At 40.1% G+C, this 22,296-nt stretch overlaps 1 protein-coding gene and 1 long non-coding RNA gene across 2 annotated transcripts; one reads left to right on the top strand and one right to left on the bottom strand.

The window, feature by feature from the left end:
• Positions 1-1,565: 1,565 nt before the first annotated feature.
• Positions 1,566-2,935, bottom strand: LOC308296397 (C-C motif chemokine 18-like). Its single transcript, XM_080739670.1, has 4 exons — positions 2,844-2,935; positions 2,504-2,627; positions 2,308-2,391; positions 1,566-1,850 (listed from the first exon to the last, which is right to left on the bottom strand). The coding sequence occupies exons 1-4, from the start codon at positions 2,908-2,910 to the stop codon at positions 1,751-1,753; spliced, it is 375 nt and encodes a 124-aa protein (XP_080595796.1). The 5' UTR covers positions 2,911-2,935; the 3' UTR covers positions 1,566-1,750.
• A 14,543-nt stretch (positions 2,936-17,478) lies between these two features.
• On the top strand, positions 17,479-22,052 carry LOC308295355. Its single transcript, XR_013962578.1, has 3 exons — positions 17,479-17,549; positions 19,229-19,349; positions 19,977-22,052. It is a non-coding gene; the product is annotated as an uncharacterized lncRNA (long non-coding RNA).
• The last annotated feature ends 244 nt before the right edge of the window (positions 22,053-22,296 follow it).

Here is a 22,296-nt window from a genome sequence, read left to right as displayed (position 1 = left end):
AATGGTTGCAAAAACATTACTTGAACATGTCTTGGACCTGACACTCCAAACTCACTCTCTGTGCTTACTGTATACTGTGTAATTTAACTTAATTACTATTTGAGAAATGTAAATAAACAAACAAAGCTACTTTTTAATTAACATTCGTGCTAATTCATACATGTTCTATGGATTGCAATCCACTGAGCAGAGAAAGATGATTGCATTTGTGTTTTTGGAGGCAGTGGAGCTACCGGTATGTGGTAGTCCATATTTGGGCAAGACTTCCTTTGATCATTCTCCCAAATGAGTTTATTATTTAAGTAGGTTCTCTGTCTCCCTCTTCTGTCCATTTTTGATACTGACCTATGCACTTTACATCACTATGCACTTATATCAGTGGTTTTCAAAAGTGTTTCATGTCGAGGACTGACAAACAAGTGTATTTGGCCGCGGAACGTAAAAGCGTGTGTGGACGATTCTCCGCGAAGGAGTGGTTTTGGTGCAAAACTGTTCTTCTCACCCCCCTAGTGGCGAAAAAAGAACCTCTGGGAACTCAGATTGGTGCAAAACAACTGTCTGCAATGCATTGAGAATAATGATAACACCCCAGTTTGACCCCTCAAAAGTCTGAATAAATAAATAAATAAAGTTTTTTCCCCTGATAAGTAGGCACCTTTCAGCAGCTTATGTTACTTTGACACCTTTATAAACACAAGGCATTTATTAGTAAGGAATTTATCCCAGATTTCCTCTTCTGATTATATTCCCTGACTATAACTGGATATTGGTACAAATGTGAGGGAAAGCAACCAGAGACACAAGAGGTAGACTCCATGAGCCTCCACTGTGGATGAGGCCTGCTGCAGGGGTTGACAATAAGGTCTCAGAGGCACTTGCCCATCAGGCATGTACAGGTCTACTTGCCCAAAGGTCATGCCCACTTGCCCGTAAGGTAAATCATCCATTATAAAATCATGGGTAAAGTTTGAATTACCGTTCAATCATCTTCAATGTAACACTTTTTACATTGAGACAGAGCGCTCTGGCCACGGTATTCAGACAGATATCTTGTGATTATAGAACGTTGCGTCCCCTCTCAAACAGGCACTTGCCATGTCGGGCAACCTGAAAGTAAACTCTACTTGCCCGAAAGTTTTATTTACCTGCCAGGGCCAGGTGGGCAACCTTTAGTGTCAAGGCCTTAGCTTCAACCACTACAATACAACAAGTGGGAGCCTACAGTAATAAAAATATAGATTGTCTTTCGTGATCTTGAAACTTTCTTGTTTAGGGTAAATACTGAATTGATGACATCTATTAGAATAAAAATTGGGATACACAAAAAAAAAGAAAAGAAAAAGGAGAAACAAATGTGGGACCTCACATATTGTGACAGAATAGATACGGCCTGCTAGTGATATGAGGGAGGATAGTAGCCTACACTGCTCAAGATCTTGTATAGTACAGGCAAAGGGTGGGGAGAACATCATACTCAAAGTCTGTAAAATGCATCTTTGCATAATGTTTATTATAAACAATTCAATATTAGTATTCATGTACAGTATTTATGTACAGATATTTACATGTAAATGAGAGGCACGTTCAGGATTACGAGAACAAATCACAGTGGTTTTCAGAAGAGACATTTAGTTCAGTGCAATGTGTTTAGTTTTAACAGTTAAAACCATTCTGTATCGAAGCTCTTCTCGGGGAGAGACTTTGCCAGCAGTGTCCCATGCAGTGTTGGTAGTCTTCATCACAGCAGAATTCACAGGCTGGTTGACCTTGAGGTCATGTGGACAGAGGAAGGTGTCAGAGTAGAGGTGGTGGAGGGTGTGGTTGTTTTCACCACGTGTTTCTTTTCATTCCTGAAACAAAAAGTCACATTATGATGTCTTAGATTAGAACACTGTTTCCCCAAGACACTGGGTTGGGACCCATTAGTGGGTCACAGAGCAATGTTTATGGGTCACGACGCGAGTAAAAATCTGAGTTAATTATTTGTAAAATAATTGTATACATTTTAAAAGAAAACAAATCTAAGAAACTTCATAAATAAAAAAATGTATAACAATTAAGAAAATAAGAATAGCCGATCTACAAGCTAACAACACAGTGCAAAGCGACAAAATGTGTGCTTGTAGATCTGCTGTTTTCACTAGTTTTGGGTCGCGGGCAAACGTCTAATTTCTCTTTTGGGTCACAGGCTAAAAAGTCTGTCTTAGAATACTGATTTTGTCTCAATGTGGAGTAAATATAGATTTTCCATATTGGTTTATATTATTTAACGCAGTTCAGTCAGTTTAATGTTCATGCTAATCTTACCTGTTTTGGTATTTATTGTGGAGAAACTTTCCGATCCTTGACTCTGGATCCACGCACAACTTTTTTCCTGCCTGTGTCTCCACACTGGAGATGGATGAAATAAATATTAGTGACCGGTGATAGAGAACAGTACGTAAAATGGACTGTACCTCATATGATTAATGTTCCGTTTATAGAACGTTGTAGGCCTACTTACACAATCTCCCTGTCAGGACATATGGGGCTGGCTTCAAACACCACGTAATCCTTAATGAGTTTTGGGTTCATCTGGTTGACTCCTTTACTTAAACATTTGCAGGAACGTTTGTTGCCATGTTGACCTGTTGAATGAAGGGACAAGCCAGTAAGACACTGTTAGTATGACATTTGCACTAAAGTATATAATTACATATTTGATATGTTCATCTGTGTTTTAAAACCACAATTGTCAAATGAAAACAAATTAGTCTCTGCAGAGCTAAACCACCAGAGCAACACATAATATGATTGTTGTGAAGATTAAACAGTTAAAAATCAGACTATTAGAAAGCCATTACCTTCTGCATGAAAAGCAAGCAGGCAGATGAGAAAGGCGACGACAGCTGATTTCATGATGATGGACATGATGGAGAGATGTTTCTTCAAGTGTTCTACTGGTTACCTCTGTTGTGGAATGGAGGAGAGAGCTGGTATTTATGTTCAAGGATGCCCACCCCCCCACCCCCCCCACACACACACTGGTCTGCAGTCCAGACACAACATCACGCTGGTTCCTCTTTTGTATGTTTCGTTTTCCTAGAATCCCTCCATGGAAGAGGAAACGCTCTGTTTTTGGCCCGTGTTTTAACAAGCTATGCTCGCGTGAGAGAAGAAGTGAGCGGAATTTGAGCAGTTTACAATAAACCACTGAGATTTCTTTCTTGTTTTTCTTTTTAAATCAGCTACTTGGCTGTTTCTAATCAATCTCAAAGGTCATCAACAATGTATCACCATATTCTGGGCCCTGCGGGTACAAGGACTCACTGTGTGGGCCTCCTGAATGTTCTTCATGGCAACCTCCACCCACCTTGGGACCTGACCTATAGTCCCACTTCTCCCCCCTTGTCCCTGCGTCCCTGCGTCCGTGTGTGTGTGTGTGTGTGTGTGTGTGTGTGTGTGTGTGTGTGTGTGTGTGTGTGTGTGTGTGTGTGTGTGTGTGTGTGTGTGTGTGTGTGTGTGTGTGTGTGTGTGTGTGTGTGTGTGTGTGTGTGTGTGTGTGTGTGTGTGTGTGTGCGTGTGTGTGTGTGTGTTTGTCGGGGGGTCAAGTTGGTCAACTCATATTGTGACATTTATTGGTATGCCATTTGCGAGTTTCTGCAAAACTAAGCTCCATTCTCCATAAAAAAACAGGGAAAGAAAACTGTGGGAAACAATGAATTTGCAAGACATTTTCATACTGAAGAGTTGAAGCAGCACATTGCATTTCAAGCATTTAGGAGACACATAAGCCCATTTTCCACTGGCCCAACTCCACACCACTCCACACCACACCGGCACACCCCCCACTTGTGCCAGGTTTTCCACTACAAGGACCTGGGTAGAGTGGTGTCAAAGTGGTACTAAACAGGGTACTAAAAAGTATCCACTCTAGAGTAGGTCTGAGCTAGGCCAAACAGGGCCAAACACTTCATAATGACTGATCACTCACTGACTTTTCATTTAGACCACCAGGATATAGTTGTAATACAAGATAATAGATTCTATTGTGTTATAACCACTATTATAATCTATTTTAGTGTATTTTAATTATCATAGTAATACATTAATACTTTATAATGTATTATAATCACAGTTATAATCCATTACAGTGCATTATAATTAGGATAGTTGTAATACACATTTATATTGTATTATAATCACAGTTAAAAGGGTCAATTTGTTTCTTCCCGATAGGGGTACTTTTTTGTAATGGAAAATGTAGATATTTTTATGTGGTGTAGTGTGGTGTGGTGCTAAAACTGCAGTCGATAAGGGGCTTTTCTACAGCAGAGATAAAAATAGCAACAGCAACAAAAAAGGATACAGCTATGAAGACTGATCCAGGATCTGTTGCATTGCATTGCAATTTTCTTAAAAACACTGTCTGACAAGAAATCACGTGATCTTCCACCCAGGCTGTCAGTGAAAGTAAAGCTCTGAAAACTAAAGGCTGCCTCTAAAAAAAGGAATGTTTCCTGTTTATTAGTTCCTCTTCAGCATTCTAAGGAATGTAATCACAGGGGGATACAGGCACCGGGGTTTCCCCCGCGTTTGAAGATTTCAAGAACAAAGGTCATTTCTTCAAATGATCAAATATCACTGAGGCCAACGGTTGCCTAACGTGTAGCATCATTTATTTGAGATTCTTAGTTTTATTGTTTTCCCATGTGTTTCAGTGCATTGAAGCAGTTAAATAGCAGCATCCTCTGTATTAGACACTGACTTATTGAAAACAACAGTTGATTGTAGATGTGACATCAACTGAGCAGTGGTGAGCTCAGCAATCTGGCCCATAGATATTAGATAGAACATTGATGGTGTAATTTGGTGTGATTTGAATTTTGGACTGACATGGTGCTGTGTGCGTATTCACTCCTGTCCCGTCCCACTCCCGCAGAAAAAATCCTGTCCCATCCCAATCCTGGGCCAGAGTAAAAAAATAGATCCCGTCCTGTCCCACTCCTGTACAATGACTCCTGGTCCCATCCCGCTCCTGGTCAAAATAACTCCCGTTCACATCCCGCTCCCGAAAAAAAATAAAAAATAAATCTGCACAGATGTTTTTCTATTTTGATCCATATTATATTTGATATCATGTTTATTATTATATAATGTATAATTTTATAATGTTCGTAGTTCAAAGACCTCACTTTCCTGTGCAATTTATTTCTGCGATTTGATGAACTGGTCTGGGATGATTCCCGATCCTGCCCACTCCTGTTGATTTTCATTCCTGTCCCGTCCCGATCCTGGCATTAATACAAATTTGACTCCTGTCCTGCGGGAATCCCACGGGACCCACGGGAATTCCTGTCAAATGTCATCCTCTAGTGCGTATAGAGGTCAAGTCTCTGTCAGTGTTTGTCCCAGTGGGGTAACAAACAGAAATGCTAGATACAATGGCTCAAAACAAGCAACTTGTTCAACACAGGCAGACGCCCATTAAAACATTTTGAACAGGGAGGAATCCAAAATCCAAAACAGGCAAAAGTCCAAACTACAAGTAAGTAATAGGCCTACAGAGAATTTGGTAACTGAGATACTGAGTTGAAACATTGTTTGCATAGAACAAAAAAAGATGTCAGTTCAACATGATTGATTGAAGAACGTATTAGAAGTTTGCAGAGGAAAATGTACAGTTTCATGACAGTATTGTTCACTGGTACATAGGTCAACTAAAAGGATATGCTCAAGAAAGCGCGTGGCTTATTTAAATTGAGATCCTTTTATTAACTCATATAACATTGAATGGCAGACAGAACACTGTACTGTGCAAAAGATATCGTCAGAAAAACAGTCGTAAAAGAAACAATGTAAATATACATGGTATTTACAATAGAAAGGTCAGGTTGAGGTAAGGATAGACAATGCAAAATAGATGGTATTTACAATAGAAAGATCAGGGGAGGTAAGGATATGCTATGATTTTATTTGCCAGTTGTGAGTAGCTGCCACTTCTAAGTGGCTTTTCAGTGCCGTTTTAAAGGAAGGTAGGGATTTACATTCCTTCATGGCCTTCGGTAGGGCGTTCCACATTTTAGAGGCATAGCAGGAAAACCCATTTGACCCTTTTTTTTTGTGCCAGATCTGGGTTGGACATGATCTGTGGAGCTGCCCCTGGCGTTGTAATTGTGAACATCCTTGACGTTTTGGAAGTATTTTGTCAGGTACACGGGCATCTTAGTGGTGTAGTGTATGTTATACACTAGGCCCATTGTAAGATGCTGTACTCTGTCGGTATCGTGAGCAGCCGCACGCTTAGAAAGAGATTAGCGGTGAGGTGAGCCTGAGATGGGAGGTTAACAGTGCCAACGACAATACAATACTACAGAATACAATATATACACGTATGAAGTGTCTCCATATAGATTACACACACCATAGAATCGCTGCCAACAGCCATAACTCATTAAATATAAAGTGAGTAGTGAGTACTGAGTAGTGATTTAAACTTGCATAGTAGTTCTCCAGGGGTCCTCGAGGGGGTTCCAGGGGATCTCCAGCATTTTTTATCCCACAATTTTGTAACCCATTTTCAGGAGAGAGCAGGCCGCTTCTTTTCACCTGACAGGGGGTAGTTTACCCCGTAGGACGTAGCGCGTTATTCCAACCAGTTCCTTTCTTCAGATGGGGTTCTGTCGCCAAACATATATGACAATTTGGGGGTCCTTGACATGAAAATGTTTGAGAGCCACTGATGTAAAGTGCATAGATCAGTGCCACAAATGGACAGAAGAGGGAGACAGAGTACCTCTTTATACAGTAAAGTACTCACAGAAATGATCAAGGCAAGTAGGCCTACCTATTGCCCAAATATGGACTTCCACATGGCTCCAGACTGCCTAGAAGTTCACATTCAATCATCCTTTTCTGCTCGTGGTTTGCAATCCATATTACCTTTATGATTTGGCACGCATTCTGCTCACTATGACCTCAGTCAGCAATGCAGCTATTACGTTATTAATGCATGAATACAATGACATCAATTTAACTTTCAACGTATTATCTATTGTCACTGTCAGGTGGAAACAGTATGTCCCAAACCATTACTTTTCAGGAAATGGATAAAATAACCTGTCTTCCAATTAAGGCTGATGGGCGATATTAGGAAAACCTTCGATATTCGATAACGTTGAATACCTCGATATCGATATTAGTAAAACAATTGCATTATGTCGTTTTTAATGTTTTCTGCTTTAGGTCCACTGCCTGCCTAACCCAGATAATGAATAGCATATCCATGCATGCACACTGCACAGTACACATAGAATAAAGAAATGAAATGCCTTATTTCCATTTTCCAACAATGATTTTATTGAAATAACCACACCTGGTTACAGATGCACTGCTTTTGTGCATGTGCTACGTGTCGTGCATGCATAGTGTGTCTGTGTCTCATTTCAAGACGCTTTCGTCGGTACCTCGCATGTTGATACCTGGATATCGATACATTTTCAATATTTTGCCCAGCCTTACTTCCTATGTAATTACAAGTATTTTCACAAGCTCTTATTAATAGCCTACTATTGCAGGACAAAAAAATGCAGGTTGAAAATAAGGCCCTCAGCTCTGAACTCGGTGAGATCTGCACCTGGCTCACTGATAACAAACTATCAATACACCTAGGAGTAAAACTCAATCCATCCTCTTTGGGTCCAATTTCAACCTCAAAAAGCTCGAAAACGTCACAAAGTGGGTGACAATGTTATCACAAGGAAAAACGGAATTACGTATTTTGGTTGCATCCTATAGAGGCAAATCTTTCCAGTGATGAAATGACTTCAAAGTTAATGAAAAACCTCCTTTAAAACCACTCTAAAAGGTGACTTTGCAGGCAACTGCAACTCGAAACTGGTAAAACAAGATTTATATTTATGATATTTTTTGCATAATACTGTGTTTTATTTGTCTGTCATTTTAATGTCAGAAAAAAGGACCTTAATATAAAAAAGCCCAAAAGCTTTCTTGTGGTCTTTTCAATTTCTTTTTTTAACACAGAGTATTAAGAGTAAGCATAAGCTCAACAAGGCCAAGCATCAACATGCTCTAAAAGGGTGAGCATTCAGCTCATATTTAAAGTCTCACGTACACAACTTTTTTTTCTCAGTCCATTTTCCTATTTCTTATTTCTGCGTGTGCACATGCCGTCAAATATTAGGGTCTATTTTTTTTTTTTACTATCAGAGATAAAGATTTGACTGTGTAAATCAACCCCTTATATATATTTTTGTTTATTTTTTTGTGGACATGATTATTTTTTTACACTCACAGTTAACATTAATTAAATGAACATGTCTAGGACCTAAAGGAAAGTAGGACATGTGGTAATAGTGCATAATTTAGTTTATTATTCAACAATTAGTAAAGATATACAATAAAAAATATAAAAGTATCATAATAAAAGAAAGTACCGGTATGCACATTATATACAGTAAAAAAAATAGAAAACCTGCACAAACATTATCTTAAATAAGAGACCGTTTTAGAATGACATAAATAATTCAGAATAATTTAGTTCAGTGCAATGTGATTACTTTGGCATTAAAACAATTCCCAGCAGTGTCACAGTGTTGGTCATCTTCATCACAGTGTTCATGGCCATATTGTTCATCATCTTCTTCATCACAGCAGAACTCACAGGGTGGTCGACGGCATGTTGTCCAATGTTGAGGTCACGTGGTCCGGTGATGAGGTCATGTGGACAGGTGATGATGTCATAGGGACAGGTGATGATGTCATAGGGACAGAGGATGTTGAGGTCATAGCTGAGGTGATTGGAGGTGGTGTTGTTTTCACCACACGTTTAATTTCATTCCTGAAAGAAAATACAAGAAATCTTTGAATATTGTCCAGAGTAAATATTGATTTCCATATAATGGATTATGTTACTTTAGTGCAGCTCAGTCAGGTTGTTAATCTCACCTGTTATGGTGTCTTTTATAGATGAAACTTCCTATCTTTGATTCCGGATTCAAGCATTTCCTGCCGCTTGCTGTTTCCACACTGGAGATGGATAAAAAAATATTAGTGACAGATGACAAAGAACAGTTTTTGTAAGGTGAACATCGTAAAGATGTTGATTTATGCTGCTGTCGTTTATAACATTGTACTTACATAATCTCCCTGCGAGGACAGAAGGCACTGGCTTCAAAGATCTGAAAAGTCCTGATGAGTTTCGGATTCATGGTGTTAAGTCCTTTACCTATGCAAAGGCAGGACTGTTTATGCTCTTGTTGAGCTGTGGAATGATAAGCACAAGGCACTGTTAGTCTGATAGTGGCATTAACAAAATTAATTTTAAATTAAACACGTTTCATTCGTTTTTGTTTAAACCGCTGCATTAGCAGTCAATTGAAAGTCATGCATTCTCCACACAACTAGACCAGCAGAGCAACATGGGCTGACACGATTAGAAAAGGTGCATTAGTGCAGGGGTCTTCAACAGGGGGTCCGTGACCCCTAAGGGGTACTCAGAGTTACTACAGGGGGTCCTCCAAATCTTCCAATCCTTTTTATATTAACAACTTGAACCCTAGTGTCCCATATTCTGAGAACCGTAACCAAAAATAGCCGATCTACAAGCTCACAACGCCTCGCTATTTTCGGCAAAGAGGTTTGGTGGTGTAGGAGGGGAAAAAGAGCAGACTAAGTACAGAGTGAAAGGTCAAGTTTATTAGGTAATGACGGCTCAAGTGGTTAAATATCTGAAAACACTGGGGTGCCCGCTGGCCTAGTGGTCAAGGCGCATACCACATACTAGGCTATGATGCCTGCTGGCGTCGCCGGTTCGATTCCTGATCCAGACGACCTTTGCCACATGTCATTCCCCATCTCTCTCCCCATTTCCTGTCAGTCTACTATCCTATCAAATAAAGGCATGATAAAGCCCAAAAACAAATCTTAAAAAAAATATATATATATATATATATATCTGAAAACACAAATTGACATGAATCCAAAATACACTGATGATTGTGCTGTCAAACGATGAAATATGGAATCTATGAAAAAGTTGTGGGGGTCCCTGCTTCATCTCTCTCTCAACTAAGGGGTCCTTCCTTGGCCTGAAAAACGTTGAAGCATTAGTGTAAGAAAATACAACAATGTGCATTAGTGTAAAAGCAACATTACCTTCTACATGAAGAGCAAGCAGGCCGACGAGAAAGGCGACGACAGCGGATTTCATGATGATGGACATGATTGAGAGAAGCTTCTTCAATTGTTCTGCTGGTTTCCTCTCTTGATAACATGGTGAATGGAGGACAGCTCTCATATTTATGCCACTCAAACCCCTGCACACACACACACACACACACACACACACACACACACACACACACACACACACACACACACACACACACACACACACACACACACACACACAGGACATTACTTCACCCATGCATTGGTCACTCTTTTGGTTTCATTTTCCCAGAATCCCCTCATAGCAGCAGAAACACAGTTCCCCCCCCCCCCTCTCTTGCCTTTTCTTGAAATGGTACAATAATGTTTGTTGTTGCATATTTATTCGAGACCTTAAGCCTTTATTGTTGTAATGGTATGTGTTTGGACTCCTTGAAACAGAGAACAGCTGCATGAAACACTGACACACAGAAACAGCAGCACAGCAGTTGTAGTAAAATAATAATTACCGTAGATCAGGGGTCTTCAACATTATCACCCCTTAGTTGAGAGAGAGATGAAGCAGGGACCCCACAACCTTTTCATAGATTCCATATAGTTTCATCGTTTGACAGCACAATCACCAGTGTATTTTGGAATCATGTCAATTTGAATTTCTGATATTTAACCACTTGAACTGTGAATACTTAATAAACGTGACCTTTCACTCTGTACTTAGTCTGCTATTTTTACCCTCTACACAGTGTAGAGTCTACACCAAACCTCTTTGCCGAAAATTGCCGATCTACAAGCTCACAGCGCCTCGCGCTGCGAGGCGTTGTGAGCTTGTAGATCTGCTATTTCAGTCCACACAACATTTAATGTGGTGTGAATGTGGTTGGATGTGGTATTGGTTCAGGGTAGTGCGGTTTTAGTGTGGGCGGTGTAATGTGGAGCGGTGAGAGTTGGTGTAACGTGATTAAGTGTTATGTGGTCTGGTTAGGACTGGCAGTGTGTTGTATTGTAGGTGTCAGACCTCCGTGAAGTTGGCACCCCATATGTTGAAAACATATATAAAAATGGTGTCATTATTTAGTGCTGGATTTGTGCTGAATTGTGCCGTAAATTTTATAATTTGTGCTGCTATCATTATTGAGATATTGATATTCTAAAGTTATAGTTTTGCTGAGGCTTGCACCCCCAATTTCTTTGGCTCCAAATCAGGAAAAAATGGGCTCAATCTTTAGTGCTGGATGTGCTCTAATTTGTGCCATTGAAATCATCAATTGTGCTTTTATATATATTTATATATATACATATTTATATGGTTGAATTAGCAGATTTAGCAGCAGTATACTGATTGACCTACAGAGGGCGGTGTAGAGCAGCAGTGTTTCATGGTAGAAGATAGGAGCAGAACAGTGGTGTTTTGTAGAATATCTCAATAATGATAGCAGCACAAATTATAAAATCTACGGCACAAATTAGAGCACATCCAGCACTAAAGATTGAGCCCATTTTTTCCCGATTTGGAGCCAAAAAAATTGGGGTGCAAGCCTCAGCAAAACTATAACTTTAGAATATCAATATCTCAATAATGATAGCAGCACAAATTATAAAATTAACGGCACAATTCAGCACAAATCCAGCACTAAATAATGACACCATTTTTATATATGTTTTCAACATATGGGGTGCCAACTTCACGGAGGTCTGTACTCTGTCAGGGTTTGTTCCAGCAGAGCAGCAAAAAGCAGAAAGTCACAACTAGTGGCTCATTTTCCTAAACAAAATGTAAAATGTGTAAAATAGCTTTTTGAAGGCATTAAAACTCACCGGCACAACAGAACATGTAAACGTTTTGTGATGACTGTACAGTTGATGACTTGATGATCAGTTAGTTGTGTCCCAATGGACTAACTTTCTTGTTTGATGGTTGACAGCCACTCTGGCCATGCCATTTATTCAGTCTGGACACTTTGAACGCGGTGTATCGCAAGGACAAATAATATTGTTTGACCGAACAGTAATTAAATAAAACATTGCATAAAATGCAAAAGGCTGATTGCGACCGTAGGTCGCATCTAGTATGAAAACCTGCAGATTTAGGCCAGTTCTCGCCCTTAAGGCGTCTTTAGTAAGTTGTAAGGCCTTTTTCAGACATGCAAAATGAAAAGGGTCCAGAATTGTAGTACAGATAAGAATAAAATGAATTATAATAATACAAATAAGAGTGCTGAGTGTGCATTGACTGAACTAAAGACGGTATGTGTCTAGAGAGATGAAACCAATCAATTGGTCTGATTGAGTCCTGAAATCAATAAATACTGCAATGTAGAAATACTCTGTTACGAGGAAAAGTCCGGAATACAAAAGTATGGGTATCAACATATATATACTTGAATGAAATTGATAACAAATTCTCAAAGAAAAGATGCTCCTCAATTATTCGATTAACCCATTAAAACCGGGAAAGTGTCTGTGCCATTTTAGATTTCAGCAAAAATAGATCTACAAGCACACGCTGCGAGCTTATACAGCTGCTATTTTTTAACAGTTTGATCGAAAAAGAAAAAAAGAAAAGAAACGCAAAACACTAAACATTTTCAGATGGGGGTCCGCGGCCAAATATATATATATCAATTTGGGGGTCCTTGACAGAAAAAACTACTGATTTAGAAGGCATTTGTCAAATTGGCCTCAGATCTGTGTTAATTAAAAAAAGAAATAGATGGAATCATCGCTAAGGAATACCAGGAATAAAGCACCCGATACATTGAAAGCTGTGCTGCCATCTGTTTCCTCGAACTATTCCCTGTTAAAACCACAATTTTGTTTTTATTGCTGTTCCTTATACACAGAACTGCATAACTAAAAGCATTATGTCACTTCTCTTTGAATAAGAAAAGAGAAGTGTCCTTCCTCCTTTCACTAGTGTCTACTGTGGAAAGAGGATTGCATTTTCTTTTTCCCTTGTGCAAGACAAGCACTTACAAGAAGAGTGTCCTCTTGATTGGGGGGTCCATTTGGTTCCATGAACTCAAGAGCTGAATGAACACATAGGATTTTACGATTTAAAACCTGAGGCCGAACTACAAATGTCTTCTAAATCCTAACAGTTTTAATGAATGTATGTTGCTGTATCAGTGGCGCTCAAAACGTTTTCATGACCCCCCCCCCCCCATCTCAAAAGATTTTGTTCCAGGGACCCCCAGAAGCAAAGATTTGTGTTCGAATGTTTTCAAAGATATATGTTCAAGAAATAAATCAGATCTAGTATTAAGTATAAAATAATCTAAAAAAAAATTATATATTTTTTTAAGGTATCAAATGCGGATCCAGACCTGACTTTAAAGTCATTATTCAAGAGAGTGCGGAGGATATCCCCTTCATTTTGAGTTCTACATGAATCTGCACCCAAAGAGAAACTACAGATCTCTCCACAAGACTCCTGCAGAGTGCGCCACGCCCCCCCCCCACACACACACACTCACACACACACACACACACACACACACACACACACACACACACACACACACACACACACACACACACACACACACACACTTTAACCATTTATTACCCATTTGGATTTTATAAATATGGGTGGAATTGTAAATCACTAGTAGTACCGGTAAATATATGGTAATAATAAATGAGAAATACTCCCGACCTGTGGAGGGCAGCATTGCACTCGATTGCACAGCCTGCCGGAAATAAACACACACACGCGCGCGCACGCACGCACGCACACACACACACACACACACACACACACACACACACACACATCTTGTCTCCAACTGCGGTTTTGTTTACGTTGTAGCTTTCTTTGCGGTGATTAATTATCTGCACTAAGCGGTGAGTCAAAGTTGTGTTTATTAGTATCAACTGGCAGAAACTTAATTGTTTTATAATACTTTTTGTTTGTGTATTTATGCTATTTAGCTCCCTGTTAGGCGTTAGCCACCGTTAGCATGCTATAAGTTCTTCTAGCTATTAATTGGCTAGCTTTTGGCTTAAATGTTCCACTTTATCATCAGCTTCTATTCTACAACTGCACTGTGCAGCAAAAATACTTTTAGACCTAGGCTAGCCATACATAAATCATAACTCTTGTAGAGGTAGTTTATATTTAAACGTCCCAATATAAACTACCTCTAGCCATACATTATAACTTCCAGAAGGGAGACATAACGTCCGAATATTAGCGCCCTCTCCTGGAAGTTATAATTGCGACCTTAAGGTCGCAGTTTAGTATCAAAACCTCCACCGGCCGTCCGTCGGTCGGTCGGTCGGTCACACGTCACACGTCACACCTTTGCCCTGCTCATATCTCCGCATCAGTATGACATCACACTGCTGACATCAGTATGACATCACACCGTACACAAATTACCCTTATATAAGACCGGCATTATCTACCGACAGCTGCTATAAGCCAACCCTGGCGATAAGGTCTGAGTCGAAGAAATGCTTCTTTCCTGGCAAGAATTGCCCCTTTATACTGTAGGGCTCGTTTGTGTATTGTATGACATCACGCCACATCATCGGCTGAGGACTGTGTGATGTCATCATATCTCCATATATGGAGACATAAGTTGCTCATGCCCAAATATGGGCTGGTGAGGTCAGACTTAGTGTGATGCATAGGTTATCTCCATATATGGAGATTCAACTTCAATGAGTAACCATGGCAAACTGTCAACTGCCCGTATGTCTTGATAATTGGTAAAACAAACTTTTGGCCTATTTGTGGAGATAAACGACCAACGGTCGCTTATCTCCCGATTAGGGAGTCTTACTGGTGTATGGCTAGATTACCTCTATGAAGTTGGCACCCCGGCCATTTGATGAAAACATATATAAAAATGGTGTCATTCTTTTGTGTTGAATTTGTGCTGAATTGTGCCGTAAAATGAATAATTTGTGCTGGTATCACTTTTTAGTTATTCTACATACCACCACTGTTCTGCTCCTATGTTCTATGTTCTACTATTATCTATTACTACTATTACTATTATCGCCCTCTGTAGGCCACACCACTGTAATGCTGCTAAATCTGCTACTTCATAACCATAAATATTATATAAATATATATAAAAACACAATTGATGATTTCAACGGCACAAATTAGAGCTCATCCAGCACTAAAGAATGAGACCCTTTACTACATACTGTAGGTAAATACAAAGAAGGGTCAGGGGGAGGGTAGGGCTGGGCTATGTTTGTTTCAGTTGCGAACGGCTGCTGCCTGTAAGTGGTTTTTCAGGGCGATTTTAAAGGATGCTAGTGATCCACACTCCTTTAAGGCCTTTGGTAAGTTAGTATAGGGTGTGTAACGATACATTTAAAAGCGATACAATACGCATCACGATACTTGGACGATATGGGTTCATTCATGGCGATACGATACGATTGGATTGAAGACTTTATTAGAAGTTTGCATAGGAAAAGGTACAGTTTCATGACGGTACAGTTCACTGGTACTACAAAGTCAACTAAAAGGAGATCCTAGAAAAGCACTTGGCTTATTTCCACAGGAAACCATTGAAGTATCTCATATAACATTCAAACATTGAATGACAGACAGATAGAACACAGTACTATGCAGTAGATATATTCTTATTCAGGGGAAAAAAATAATAATAAAAAAAACTGCAAAAATATATATACAGTAGGAAAATACAAAGAAGGGTCAGGGGAGGGTAAGGCTGGGCTAGGTTTGTTTTTACCAGTTGTGAACGGCTGCCGCCTGTAAGTGGTTTTTCAGGGCGATTTTAAAGGATGCTAGGGATCCACACTCCTTTAAGGCCTTCGGTAAGGCGTTCCACATTTTGGTGGTATAGCAGGAGAACGAGTTTGACCCTTTGACTGACTTGACTCTGGGTTGAACGTGATCTGTGGCACTGCCTCTGGTGTTGTAATTATGGACATCCTTAACGTTTATAAAGTATTTTGCCAGGTACATGGGTATCTTAGTGGTGTAGTGTTTCTTGTACACCAGGCCCATTGCAAGTTGCTGTACTCTGTCATCTACTCTGAGCCACCCCACTCTTAACTGGTGAGTAGTGGTGAGGTGAGTATGATAGGGAAGGTTAAGCAGGACCCTGATTAGATTGTTTTGGGCTGTTTGGAGCTTAGTTTTCAGGGCTTGTGGGGCGTCACAATACCATACGTGGACTCCGTAGTCAAAGAGGGTCTGAATTATTGCACCAGCTGTGGTCTATAATGTGTTGAAGTTGACCATCGGGGCGATCCTCTGTAGGAAACAAGTTCGTTGGTTGATTTTATTTATTACCATAGAAGTCATCTTTTCGCTGGAAAGATTAGATTAGATTCAATTCAATGCTTTAAAATTGATATAGTAACTATCTAGCAAAGAAATTAAATCTGTGTGAAACGTGTCAATAGTGCATTTTTTTTAAGGGAAAATCTATTATTATGGATATAAATAAGTAAACACTAACACTTTGATTCTCTTGCAAATACATGGACATTATATTTCAACACATGGACAAACCCGCACCTTGACATGAACACAGAGATTGCACACTATCGATAAACCCAAGAGTAGCTATATATGGAATGGAAAAGTAATTAAACCCCTCTTTTTTTTCCTTTCCTTTATTTCCTTTGTATTTGTTTAGTTTCATTCAGTTGCAACGGGTCCATGTACAACGGCATGTCTCATTGCCAACAGTGAGTCAACAGAACAGAAATGCTTTTAGGAAGCAAACGAAGACTTGGCGTGTGGTCACACTTCACATATGACGAGAAGGAGCATAAGTACACCTGTATAATGTGTGGCGGAAGATTATGTGTGAAGAACACCATGGAGAATCGATTTATGCTTGAACACTTGAAGCGACATTTAGAGACTATTCATCCAGCAATATATGCTAAGGTAAGACACACGCGGATGTTATTTCTTATCAGATAAAATACCGTGGCTGGCATGAACTGTACTGATTAATTCTGTAGAGAATAAATGATGTAGTAAAATAAACCATTGACACTCTTGACTATTTATGTAAATTCTATTAATTAAATATACTCAAATTAAAACAAATGTGTACTACAAAGAATTCACGTCTGAAATAATGTTATAATGGACGGTGTGTGTGTGTGTGTGTGTGTGTGTGTGTGTGTGTGTGTGTGTGTGTGTGTGTGTGTGTGTGTGTGTGTGTGTGTGTGTGTGTGTGTGTGTGTGTGTGTGTGTGTGTGTGTGTGTGTGTGTGTGTGTGTGTGTGTGTGTGATGTAAGGGGATTAGGTGAGAAAGAGAAAACACAAACGCTTGATTTCTCTCCCTTGTTCACCCTCACAGATAGGCCTACTGAAGGGTGAAGATCATGATGATTGGTCTAGTACATCCCAGCAGCAGACCCTCTCTACGGTAGGGTTGTACGGTTCCAAAATGTTTTTTATGCCCCAAAAAACCCTGGTACTTGGTTTAACCGTCTATAAATTAATTTAAACATGGCCATTTACTAGGGATAGGACTGGATCAATTCACCTTTTATTTGCCGAGCTGCATATCCAGCACGAAATCCTCTATTGGTTAAAGGTACTTACGTATAATATACAGACTTGATATAGTCTTTTTTTCACTCTCTATCACAGGGGTCTTCAACAGGGTGTCCGCGACCCCTAGGGGGTCCGCGGAGGTACTGAAGGGGGTCCGCGAAATTATTGCTTAAAAAAAAAAAAAAAAAAAAAAAAAGAATTTTTCACATTTATGTTAAAAAATAAATCATGATTCTATCCAATTTGAATAGCTTGAATACATGATTACTATGCAATTGACAGATTGTTGATATTATTGACATTGGTTCTCAGTTAATAAGTAGTATGTTTAGAAATGGTAGTGGTACGGCCCACCCTGCTCGCTGTAACTTGTACATGTTTAAAATAAAAAATATGTCGTAGCCCTGACCCCCCCACCCTACGAGGTGGTAGGGGGTCCCTGCTCCATCTCCCCGTCAGTTTGGGGGTCCCCGGCCTGAAAATGTTGAAGACCCCTGCTGTCTATCAAATGTCTTTGCCAAAAAATAGCCGATCTACAAGCTCATAACGCGTTGCAAGGCGACGCCTTGTGAGCTTGTAGATCGTCTATTTTTTGGCAAATGTTCCACCCCAGGACAATGGATTTTGATTATTGCGATAATATCGTAATTCGCTATTTCTTTTGTCACAAGAACCGCGATAAGACATTTTCATATCATCCCATCCCTAGCCATTACATGGTTGAGATGACAGCTGTTAAATATGACTCACTACATTGAAAATATAACATCAAATATCAGAGACTGCAATTATTACAGTCAATTGCTACAATTTGGCTCCTTTCCCAATACACACTTGAGTCTAAAATGAAGGCATTGACTGGGCATACTATGTTCCCACAATCTTAACTGATTGATTGATTTAAAGTCTGGAAATTAAAACTTGTGTCAGTTGTTTAAAGGGGAGAACCACCCATTGTCAACATTGAACTATATCATTAATTTACCTTTGAGTTGTTATGTGGAAATAAGAAAAAAGTCCATTCATTTGATACTGAAATTACAACAAGTCATGTTTCATATTACAACTTAAAATCTGTGTCTGTAGTGTATATTGCAGTTTTCTTTTACAAATCCTAAAAGACTAAGACTAGACTAAAGTATTTTGATACTTGGTCTCAGAAGACTATTAAACAGAACTAAGATTAAATGGTGTGTTATTTAAAAAATCAAACCTCGGTTCGAAGTGGAGCGGTGAATTTGAGCAGCTGTACCCTATGTGAGTGAGTGAGTGAGTGTAAACTGTGCCTGTGAGTGAGTGGTGAGTGTGCCTGGCCTGCACAAAACAGCGCCCCTCCTTTAACTAGTGTGTTGTGTGTGGCCACTCAAGGTATTGCCAGACTACGGACGGACGGACACAGCCAGCCAGCCAGCCACATACCCACGGATATACCTGTTCATTGGGAGCGCTTTCACCGCTCCAAAAAACAAATTCACAATTTGCTGAAAAAAATAACACGTGTCTCTCTCTCTCTCTCTCTCTCTCTGTGTGTGTGTGTACACACACTAGCCTACCAGAGAAGATCATCTATCCAGAATGATTGTTCTGCAACACATGCTTTCCTATGACTCAACAGACCTGAGCTCTGCTGCCCCCTTGAGGACTGCCGCCGACTCCACTCAAACAATCTGTGAGTAACACACACACACACAGCGGCAAAGAGCGCGGGAAGTAATTTACAGGGGGGGGGGGGCTTAGACGCATACATACACACACAGACAGACACACACCCAGTGCTTGCATCCTCTTGGACATGCGCGGAGAAAATCAGTTTTGTCCTGATTAGCTTGTGGCTTCCACTGTTCCTCTGCGGCGCAGCGGCAGTAGTGAGTTGGCGCCGTGATGGCTACTTGATTTGTCTGATTTGGGAATATTTTGTGGCTTCGTGTGATCGAGTCCAATATTTAGTTCAGTGACCATGGGGGCTAAAGAATCGTTCAAAAGTTGTGTTCACGTTCACTCTCCCATTGGAATGAAGAGACTCCAACCTGCTTTCCATCCCTTGTTATTTCCGTTTTGGGTTAAGCTGAGGATGTTCTTTTATCCATGAATATACATGTCCTTGTCAGCTAACACACAGAAAGAAACAAACAAATTGACAAGGAGAGGACAATGAAACAACAGTTGGATAACGCTGTACATGAAGTACCTCTGACTGTTTATAATGGAAATCATTCTAAATTATGAATTGCACCAAATTAATTGTTTGCAATGTGGCAGCTATTTATTGAAGTGATCTCCTTTCTCCTCCTCCCAGTTCTCCCCTGCCTTCCTGTGCAGAGCAGTCCCAGTCTGGTCCATGTGAAACTAGAACCTCCACACATTAAAGAAGAGCAGCAGGAGAGGAGTCCCGGTCTGGTCCAGGTGAAACTAGAACCTCCACAGATTAAAGAGGAACCGGAGGAGGTGCTTCTGAGACCAGAGCAGGCTAGTGGATCAACGTTTACAGTGAAGACTGAAAATGATGATGAAAACAGAGAGAGAGAGCCTCCAGCCAGCACCTCAACTGAACACATGAAAACTCAAGCTTACACAGAGTACTGGGTTCCATCACAAGATGACCAGCTCCTTGACCAGCTCCTTTTTTCACACAGTTCTGAATCTGACACTGAAGACACTGTTGAGTGTGAGACATTTTCGGAGCCTCCAGCCAGCACCTCAACTGAACACGGTTCTGAATCTGACACTGAGGACAGTGATGAGTGGGAGACATTTTGGGAGTCATTTTCAAGTACACTGAAAGAACAAAAGAAAAGAAGAAAGCGAAGGGGTAGTTGCAGAGTGTGTGGAAAAGTCATGAAAATAGCTATTATGAGGAGACACATGATGATTCACACAGGGGAAAAGCCCGATAAGCCCTTTGCCTGTACAGTTTGTAGCAAAATCTTTTCCCTAAGCAATCTGCAAAGACACATGAATAGTCAAGGCCGTTGCGCACAGCGTCAGTTTTTCCACACGAAAAAAACTGTGTGCAAAGGCCTTCGTTCAGGGGGAAACTCCTTTGTTTGTAAAATTTGTAGCAAAAGCTTGAAAGATAGTGGAAAACTGAATAATCACATGAGGATTCATACAAAGAAAAAGCCTTTTGCATGTCCAGTTTGTGAAAAACGCTTCAAAGGAAATGCTTCTCTAGAGTTGCACATGAAGACTCACACAGAGTCCAAGTCCATTACTTACAGTTACAGTTTGAGAAAAAGAAAATGTTATTGAAAAAAAAACTGCCGTCTCACATATTATCATGAGTCACCAGAACCAAGAACTGGTGTTTTTGATGAATCTGTCTTAGTTAAGATGGAGTTTGAAGTTATAATGGGTTTGTATAGGAAGGGGGCGTGTCTGATAAAATGAACATCAACTATCTAAATATTGAATCAAGCAACGTTTTGAAAGTGAAATATCCCTTTAAATATTTTCTTTATTTTAGAAATAGTTATTTTTTTACTCGAGGGGGGGAACCATTGATAATGTCATTTGTCCACGTGTGGTCCAGCAATAAACAATCATACTTAACTTAAACATAACTTCTTAAAAAAAAACGTAATACTTCCTAAGGTATGACAACATTTTTAAGGTTTTTATTAGCACATGCATGCCATACATCAACTTGTGACAGGCTTTGCCCACCCTTGAGTAAAAGATTGCCCATTTCTAAAATAAATAAAATATTCAACTTTTGCAGTAGACTTAAGGGGAACACACACCGGACGCGGAGGCTGCACGTTTTTTCCACGGCAGGCGATACGCCGCTGTTCTATTTTTCCAGCGTTGCCGCGCGGTGAACATGTTCTCCCATGGTTCTCCCCACCGGGGGAAATGGATGTGCTGTGTGGCAGCGCGCCGCATCCTGTTGGGGTTACCGCGTGACACTTCACATGCGTCGATACCGCGACGCTGCGCAGCCGCCCGCGTCCAGCGTGTGCTCCTCTTTAGACAAGACCTAGTGTGATGTCAGTGATTTGATGTTATATTTTCAATGTAGAGAGTCCTGAACTCACTGGTTCATTTGAATGACTCAGGGAGATTTCTATTGCAATTGCAATGTTGAACTCATGTTTGACTGACTGCTGACATTGTCAACTTAATGTTGTTCCCTGCCACGCTTCCAGAGATTTTCACTAACCTTTGAAAAATAGAAATATAAAATATTTTATAGTCTGGCTTGGCCCCTGGACTAAAAGTCATTATTTTGGTTAAATGCAACATTCTTTGAGTGTGACATCATTAATTTTGCACATAATTCCCCATTAATAAACCTGACCAAACAAAGACGTAATGCGTGATGACTTATCTATCCGGCCTGAATGTGTTCTTGAGAGATTAATGATTATCTAATATCTGCCTTGCTCAAGGACTCGTCTGCGGGGCAAACCAGGGATTTGAACCAATTATTGTAGTAATACATGTTCATAATCTTTTATTATTGTTGATGTGAGAGGGTGTGTGTTATTGCGCCACCAGCACAAGCTGAGGTCAATTAATTGCCGACTCATTGTGTCACAAGTGATTCAACTTGTCCAATCACAAACAAAATGTCACAGTTCATTTCTGATCTCAAATACGTTGCTCACACAATTCTA

The sequence above is a fragment of the Nannobrachium achirus genome (assembly GCF_963921795.1).
Source record: "Nannobrachium achirus genome assembly, chromosome: 12".
Lineage (NCBI taxonomy): Eukaryota > Metazoa > Chordata > Actinopteri > Myctophiformes > Myctophidae > Nannobrachium > Nannobrachium achirus.
The sequence above is the reverse complement of the archived record's forward strand: the minus strand, read 5'-3'. Positions and strand labels throughout refer to the sequence as shown.